Source organism: Myotis davidii, unplaced genomic scaffold (assembly GCF_000327345.1).
Source record: "Myotis davidii unplaced genomic scaffold, ASM32734v1 scaffold663, whole genome shotgun sequence".
NCBI classification, from domain to species: domain Eukaryota; kingdom Metazoa; phylum Chordata; class Mammalia; order Chiroptera; family Vespertilionidae; genus Myotis; species Myotis davidii.
The window spans coordinates 674,965-683,937 of record NW_006295816.1 but is presented as its reverse complement, the minus strand read 5'-3'; the positions used below and the strand labels follow the sequence as shown (position 1 = coordinate 683,937).

The 8,973-nt window shown below is 54.0% G+C and overlaps 1 protein-coding gene across 1 annotated transcript in view; it reads left to right on the top strand.

Moving 5' to 3' along the window:
• The window catches only part of MAP4 (microtubule associated protein 4), a 69,529-nt gene that overhangs the window by 47,555 nt on the left and 13,001 nt on the right, over positions 1–8,973 (top strand). The window contains exon 10 of the mRNA XM_015568324.1: positions 7,696–7,814. Coding sequence (XP_015423810.1) covers positions 7,696–7,814 — 119 coding nt within the window. The remainder of the gene's footprint in view (positions 1–7,695; positions 7,815–8,973) is intronic.

Genomic DNA, 8,973 nt, shown 5'->3' with positions numbered 1-8,973 from the left:
ACACACATACATATACACACATGTATACACACGCGCACACACACATATATACACACACGCACACATATATACACATATACACACATTCAATGATGAGAGAAAATCATTGATTGGCTGCCTCCTGCACTGCCCCCACAGGGGATTGAGCCTACAACCCAAGCATGTGCCCTGACTGGGATCAAACCCGGGAACCTCCAGTCCGCAGGCTGACGCTCTATCCACTGAGCCAAACCAGCTAGAGCCATCTAATGTATTCTTGATGAATATTTCGTAGTTCCTATTTTAGTACAAGGTGGTGTGACTCATAGACAAGGCAACAAAGATCACTTTTGTTCAAGGTAGATTATGCTCTGCCCTTTCTTTAAGTGTAACTCCCTCCCCCCTGAGAATTGTCTTTTGTGGATCCCTCCGTCCTGAATGTACAATTTATAAGCTCAAAGGCCAGGGCAGCAAAGGACCATGCTGCATTAAAGAGGGCACTGGGCTCTGATGGGCCGGCAAACCCCAAGCCGCAGATGGCCAGGGTTCCTACCTTCGGAGGTCCGAGGAGGCTGAGCTGCCCCACTGTGTTCACGTGGCAACGGAGTGCCCGTGGGCTGGAGGGACAGGCTGGTGCTGAGGATGGAGCCATCTGTCCCAGGAGCCCAGGGGAGCAGGGGCAGGAGTAAGCATGTGAGGGGTCTGTTGTCACATGAGCGTCTTGTAACCGGGCACCTGTCCCCAAAGCCCTGAGATGGCTGTGGTCTTCCCGCGGACCCTGGATTGAACTGCCACTTGCAGAGCTCCAGGGGAGCTCTCCTGGGCTCTGGGGACTCCATTCCAATCTGTCCTCACGTGAGCTTGGTAGGTTGCTATGACAACAAACCCACTCTTCCTCTGAGAAATGAGTGCCTCCAATTTTCATATGACATTCGGGGGATTAAGTGAAATTTTGAGCTATTTTCTGGAATCATTCTTTAAGGGTTATGGCTGGGGATTGGCCACTGAGTCTGGCTTATTTTTAAAACAGTTTTCTGAGTGGGCGAAGTGTCAGATAAGTGAGTGTGTGGGTCACGCAGATCCGTATCAGTGAAAGCCGGAGTAGCGACTCCCTCAGCACCCACGCTGGCTCCACGCCATGCTTCCAGTTGCAGAGCTGAACGGAGTGCTGGTTTGCAGGAAATTACATTTTTAATTTCACCGTGGCATGGGAACATGAGAAGTAGCACATCTCTTCCTTTCTCTCTCTCTCATTCATCTTCCTCCTTCCTTTAAAACTCGTAAGTTGATTCAGCGCCCAGCCGCTTGAGTTGAGAAGAGCAGGACCCTTGTTTCCTAGGGGATTCTTATGGGATCTTATCACTGTTTGTCACGAATGCTGGGGACTTGCTGTGATGTCACTGCCAGCTCCGTGGATCGTGCGATCAGGCGGCGTCAGAGCGCCAGTAGCGGGGGAGGCTGTGGGAGAGACCGCGCTGCACTGGGCCTCGGACAGCCAGCTCAGTGGGGGCCAGCCTGCAGGGGGCCAGATGGACGCCTCCAAAGAAATCAGCCACACTGGGTTTGAGTGGCAGAGGACAGAGGGCAAACTGAATGAAATCGGGCTCCATGTCAGCATGGATGGGCAGCTGCAGGACGGGCTTGTGAACAATGCCAGCTTCCTGCAGCCGACGCAGCTCTGCTTCTTTGAGGGGAAGCTAGACAAAGAGCTGGGCACTGACGCGCAGGGCAGGGAGCGTCCAGCGAGCTCAGGCCACTGCGGCCGCAGGTACGTGGTGTCAGGCTCCTGCTGTGCCTCGGAGGGGAGCCCGGGTCACCAGAAGGCAGCCGGGTTCCCGCTGGAGCCCAGGGAGGGGCCGGACAGAAACAAAGCCTCCACAGTTCAGGAGCTGGTGGCAGGGAAGGATGGGCCAGAGACCAAGCGCCAGCCAGACCTGGATCTCCCTGGGGCTGCGGACCCCCCTGGGAGGGAGCCGGAAAGCAGTGTTTGGAGCCCCAGCGTTCACCCAGCGGCTGCAGGCTGGCCGGGCTCCAGGGCAGCAGCTCTGGGAAAGGAGAATGGCATCGCTCCTGGCCGTCGGGGGGTGGGCATGGGGTGTGAGACCTCGGGGCAGCTGGAACGTGGGTCCGCATTACCGGTGGCCATGGCCCACCCAGCCCCCACTGCCGAGCACCCACCCACTGCCCCGCCGTCCAGCACTCTGGTGGGGGCCCCCCAGGCGTGCTCGAGTGCCTGCGCTCAGGCCCGCGACCATGACGAGGAGCGGGAGCGGCGGCGTTCTCCCGAGGAGGGCGCTCTGTTCCCCCGAGCCCAGCAGAAGGCCGTGCGCCGGGCCCTGTCTGAATGCGCCCCCCTCGCAGTGCCCGCCGCTGCCAGCCTCGCCGACATGTCCCCCGAGCTCCCTGCCCGAGAAGAGCCTGTTCCTCCGCCCAGGACACGGGGGGCTCCTGCCGTCAGGCGCTCCATGACGGTGGCCGAGGAGCAGACAGCTGGCTGCAGACAGAACCCTGGGGAGCTGCCCGGCCTGCCCACCGTGGAGCCCCCTCCCCTCTGCGCGGAAGCAGCAGCCACGAAGGAGGAAGAGTCGGCCCACTTGACCCACTGGAGCAGCAGCTGCAGCAGCAGCGCGGGGAGGAAGGACCTGGGCGCTGCGGGGCTGTGTCTCCAGCGGGAGCTGGAGCGGATTCCTGAAGTGAGCAGCCGGAACAGGGGGCGAGAAGGTGTTAGTGGAGCCGGCACGGACTCAGGCCTCCACGTCTGCCAGGCAGGGGAGCAGCAGCCAGGGCGGGGGGCTCTGGCCGGGGAGGAGGAAACTGAGGCCACCGCTCCCCAGAGCGCTGCATCGCTCCTGTGTGAGGAGACCCCACGTAACGGTATGTTTCGAGCCCAGCAGAAGGCCGTGCGGCAGGCAGCGAGGAAGGACCCAGTGACAGGCGGCGGGAGCGGGAGGCAGCCTGTCTCAGCCTGGGAAGCGAGTTCCCTGCCATGGGGAGGTCCAAGGAGTGAACAGTGATGGGGCTGGGCCAGCCTGCGTGTCTGTTGGCAGCACAGATCATGGGGGCTGAGGAGGTGGGCCGCGGGGGGGTGGTGGTTAGAGGGCGGCGGGCACCTTCCTCAGCCTCCTGTCACCTCGCCGCCCATCCCGCTCAGCCCCTGTCCGGCCACGCAGTCACCACTGACCGGCTTCCTGGCCGAGACCTGCCTGTGCCAGGAGGTCCCCGGGGCTGTTGGCGCGGCCTCCTCACCAAGCAGCACAGCCTGGGGGGCTGCTTCCCGTTTCACTTTTGTTCCAGCTGAAGAGGAGCCTTTTAAAGCTGCTGTTTCATGTCCTTTCCTATTCCTCACGGTTGACCATCTTGCTTCTGGTTCTCTCTTTCTGTGTGCAGGTTGGGAGGATTGTAGGGGGAGAAGAGAGGAGACTTCGCTTAACACACGCTGAGTCTGCGGTCTCGGGGCTGCCTCCAAGCCCAGAGCCAGCGGGAGCTAATTACATGCCCCCCACCCCCCTCGCTTGTTAAGTGTCATTAGCCCCAGTTTACAGATGAGGAAACTGAGACTGGGGAGGTGGAGACGTCACCCCCTCCTTCCCCACCCTGGCCCTTGAGCCAGGATTGGCACAAGGTCTGGGGACCCTGCCAAGCCCCCCCCCCCCCCCCCCCCCGCCCCAGACTCCTTGGGGGTCTGAGAAAGCTGTTTCCCGAGTCCAGTTTGCGCCTTCACAAGCGTGTTGGCTGGTGGGGATTTAATGGGTTTTGTTCGTAAAAATTGCCTCTTTTCCTAGGAACTGTTTTCTCTAATATTTATCTCAGGACGTTTTTAATGAAAGATTTTACTCTTTTTCTCTTAAAAGCAGATGTGTTGTTTTCTAGGGAAGGGGTATTGGAGCGGGACCTTTAAGACTGACAGGTGGCTTCTTCCTAACGGAGACAGACAAGGAGCGCCCTGTGTCCCTGATGGGGTCTGACTCCAGGCTGGCCAGTCTGCAGGTGTCCTGCCCGGGCTGGCTCCTGCTTGTGGCAGAAACATCTCTCGTGGCCTGGGTTCTGTCTCTTTTCACTGATCCCCAAGTGCCCAGTTCGGTGCCAGAGGCCTCGGTGGTGATGCATGAAGGTTTTTGTTTGTTTCAGAACAAGTTCATCCGAGTTCACGCTCACTGAGGTTCATGCTGATAGAAAATTTTAAATGGCTGGCACACCCCACTGATCCATTCACCTGATAGATGTTTGCTGCCCCTGCCAGGTGCGGTGTGAAGACAAATGCAGTCAGCGTGCCTGCCATGTGCCGGCATCCGCACTGTCCAGGGGCTGGTGGTGTCCTACCCACCAGCAGCTGGTGGCCTAGTGTCGATGGGCGTGCTGGTGAGAGGGTTGTAAATCGTGGACAGTTTGGAAAAGGTGGCCTTGGACTGAGGACCTGACAATGGGGAGGAAAGCTTCCAGGCAGACGAGGCGTGCGGCCCAGACAGCACGCTTCAGCTGGAAGGGCAAGGGCGAGTGTCTGTGGGGCAGCCTCCTGAGAATCACTCGATTGCAACGGATGCTGCGCACTCAGAGGAGCTCACGTGCACACCACGGTCAGGACCGGCCGTAGGAGAGTCCGGCTGGAAGAGCAGCCGCCTGCAGCCATGTGTCTCGGGACCTGCGCTTCCCCCTCATATGTCTCCGTTCCTTTCACTTCTAGAAACTGTCTTTCCTCTGCCGTCTCTTACTTCTTGCTTTCTTTGTGACTCGGTCTGTACAGGACATTGGGTCGGCCTAGTTGGGTTCTGGGTTCCGCTCTATGCTACCTTAAGTCTCAGGGACCCAGCGTTACTTAATTGAAGTTTTCTTTCTTTTAGAGAGAGAGTGTATACATGTATCTTATTGGCTCAGCTTGGTCCACAGAGCTGTTTGCCAGATGCCACAGGCTTATTCACCAGCCTTCGCCATTCAGACCTGTCACTTCACCTGGAGGCTCCTGGAGAAAGGTGCGGGCTGAGCACAGAGGCCAGAGCCGCCTGCGTCACGGCAGAAGTCGTGAGGGAGGGGATCTGGAAAGCGGTTTGGAACCCAGGTTTCAAACGCCCCCTCGGATGCTCCGGGTTCTCTTGTGTTTTAAACACTGGTGATGGCCTGTGGCAATGAATTAAGACTCACCTCAGTCGATACAATGCTGGAGACAGAAGATGGACTGGAGGCAAAAAAAATCCTGTTATGACCATTAGATTCAGAGAGTAGTAGCAGGTGCAATACCAGCATCACGACAGGAAAGGCGGCAGAGGTGGGGTCACCTGGACTGGAACACTGGGTGATGTGTAAGACGTGTGTGTGTGAAAGAGAGAGAGAGAGAGAGAGAGAGAGAGAGAGAGAGAGACGTGTTTTGGACCCTGGGTTCATCAGCAGGTGGTAATGGGAAGATCCAGCAGAGGGAGCAGTTCTGTGGAGCAGTTAATGATTCTGTGTCACACTTTTTTTTAACTGGGGATGTAGAGGGCGTGGTCGCTAACGGCTGCAAATGACCCGGGTCGTGTCAAGAAGCACCGACTGGGAGGGCGACACCTTGTGCTGTGCATGGCTCACGTTTTTCGTTGGGTGACGCTCACTGTGTAGGTTGAGGTGCTGCACGTTTATGTCACGGGCAGTGAGGTCGTGTGTTCACTGAAGATCCTGGGCCCCTGAGGACGCTCAGTGGCCAGGGCCGGGGCAGAAGGGACACGTGGGGTAAGGCACCAGCTCTGCTGCACAAGGCATTGCTGCCCACTCGGCACAATGTTGTTGTTCTTTCTTCGATATATTGTCATTGATTTCAAAAGGAAGGGAGAGGGAGAGAGAGATAGAAACATCCATGAGAGAGAATCATTGATCGGCTGTTCCCTGCAGGCCCCCCACCCTGGGGATCGAGCGCACAACCCAGGCAAGTGCCCTGACCGGGAATCAAACCATGACCTCCTGGTTCCTAGGTTGACACTGAGCCTCACTGGCCGGGCCCAAAGATTTTAAAAATCACATACAAGTGTATTTGTAATAGAAATGTACTTTCTCCCATTCTTTTCTAGACAAATGGTTTTATGTTATGCCTACTATTCTGTGCCTGGCTTTTTTCTTTCCTTCCTTTTTTTCACTTAGAGATGGTTCTATATCAATCACAAAAGAGTTTTTTGGTGCTTTTTCAGATTCTGAGTTTGCATTGATGTAATCAGTTTCTTATGAATGTATGTCTGGATTGTTTCAGGCCTTTGCTTTTCATAACAGTGCTCTGGTAAAAGACCACAATGTTGGCCCTGGCCGGTTTGGCTCAGTGGGTAGAGCGTTAGCCTGTGGACTGAAGGATCCTGGGTTCAGTTCCTGTCTAGGGCATGTACCTCGGTTGCTGGCTCTACCCCTGGCCCTGGTCAGAGGTAATCAATAGATGTGTCTCTCTCACATCAATGTTTCTCTCTCCCTCGGTCTCGCCTCCCTTCCTCTCTGTCTAAAAATCAATGGAAAAATATGCTTGGGTGAGGATGAACAAACAAAAGACCATGATGTTTGCTGTTTTGCAGGCGTATGACTGCATCGCTAAGATGCACATTTTTAGAAGTTAGATTTCTGGATTAGAATGTATCTGCACTGGTCATTTTCAGAGATACTGCGGGATGAGTTCCATCTCTTACACGTCCCAGCAGTGCATGTCCTCAAATTGTCCCCAACAGTTACTTTCCCATCTCAGAACTTTTGATAATGTGTTAGGTTAAAAGTAGCATATCTGGGTCATTTTCATTTTCATTTTTCTTAAAGACTGGACATAGTTTCTTTTTTTTTTTTTTTTTTTTTTGGACATAGTTTCTTACTTTCAAACGTGATTTGTATTTCTATGAACTGTGTTCATATTCTTTGGCCATTTTTCTCCTGGGTTGTTGGTCTTCATAGGAGGAGTTGACATAATAATTTCTTGGTCTTTGATGTGACGTTCACATGGTGTTTTTCCCTATTTATCACTTGCCTTTTGGCTTTTTGTTATTTTGGCCTCATTGAAGGTTTTTTATTTTCTGTGGTCGAAGTTACTTTCGTGGCTTCTGAATTCTGTGGCAACTAGAACGGTGTTCCCTGTGCCCAGGCGAAATGCAGGGCCTGTTAGTGCTTCCGGGGGGGCCCTGCTGAAGTCTGGAGGAGCCGCCGCAGGGCAGCGGGGCCGCGGGCAGAGCCCAGGGCTGGAGACTTTCTGGCCGGGTCCGGTTTCCCGGGTCTCCTGCCTCGTTGGGAATCTGGGTCACTGCCGGAATCAGATCGCGGGCAGCTCACATCCTCTGCACAGTGCTTCCCAGGGAGAGGAAGTCAGAGGAGGACACGCGTGATCTCCTGGCACGCAGCCCATCTGTGCAGCCTTTATTCCGGCAGATACACGAGGAGCCGAGGGCTTGTCCTGTGCGCTCTGGGAGCTGGTGGTTGGGCGACAGAAGCCTGTGCCTATCTGTCTCCAGGGAAGGGAGGCCAAGCTTGAGGGCCATTTCCTTCCCTTGATCATTTGTGCAAATCCCACTCAGGTTGCCTCCCCACAGGGACAGGCTGGCCGGATCTCTGGAATCTGAACTCCTCCGTCACCAGGAGGGGAACATGGGAGTCTTGCCCACATTTCAGCGGCACAGCCCTGCGGGCTTTCTTCAGAGCGAAGTGCTAGTCAGTTGTCTGTCTCTGCGAAGGCTCGCCTTTTTGAACTGGGTGTGAGAACCACTTGTTCAACATGACTTCCTCCCCTAGGAACAGCCAAACCAGAAGGGCCAGCGGCTGCCAGCGTGACCGGAAATGACATCACTGCCCCTCCAAACAAGGAGCTCCCACCAAGCCCCGAGAAGAAAGCCAAGGTAGTTGCCGGAATGGTGGGTTATCTTTGACTGCTGTCATTTTGTTGACGGTACCTTCAGCTATTATTGCTTGAATCGTGAGTGAAATTTCTTTTTTCTGAGTTGTTGTTAGTCTTTTCTCAAATTTGGATGTGCTTAATATTATGGTAAGATTATGGTAATATTCCCATTTTACCATAATGGCCTAACTCAGACCTTAATATCGCTGCCTTTGACCCTGTTGTCTTGAGTATCTGTGGAAATGTTCTGTAGAGGTTGTTTCTGCTTCTCAACAACAGCAAAAGGAGTCGCAGAACTCTTTTTAAATAGTCTGGCCCCAGCCGGTTTGCCTCAGAGGATAGCGTCGGCCCACAGACCGTAGGGTCCCAGGTTTGATTCCGGTCAAGGGCACATACCTTGGTTGCAGGCTCGAGCCCGGCCCTGGTCAGGGTGCATGCAGGAGGCAACCAATTGATGTGTCTCTCTCACATTGGTATTTATCTATCACCTCCTGTTCACCCTCTCTAAAAGTCAATGGAAAAATATCCTTGGGTGAGGCTTAACCAAAAAAAGGAAAGAAATAGATCCTAAAATCTGCATTCATGAAAGGGAACACAAAATTTTAAGGTGAATCATAGCTTCAGAAACTAATTGGTACTAATCGCAAAGTTCAAAATGCACACTTTCGTGTGGTCTTAAGCAGGAAGCCGATGTTGCCTCATCGAGGTGCAGGTAATGGTAACGTAGTCACCTGCTGGTACTTTTCCAGAGAGTTGTCACAGCCTGCAGGAGTTAGTTAATTGTTGAAAGCTACCACTGAATTTAAATCGCAGCTGTCCCCCTGCTGGTTTGTGGCAGGTCACTAAGAAACAGTGCCCAGTTTCTTCCCTGTCCTGGTGCCTTTCTGCTCTTGACTGAACTCAGAAAAAAGGAATGCTGATTTTCAGTTGCAGCTCCTCATTGCTTATCATTTTGCTTTGAGTTGTGCAATTTATACTTTTTTTGCATTTTGTTTTTATTCTTGTCTGTGTGTTTGATGTTGGCCTGTTTAAAAAAAAAAAAAAACACACCAACAAATCAACTTAAAGCCTTTGGCCTCAACTCATCCTGCAAAGACTTCAGCATCGAAAGCCAAAACACAGTCCGCTTCTCTCCCTAAGCCACCAGCGCCCACCACCGGCGGGGGGCCGCCCAA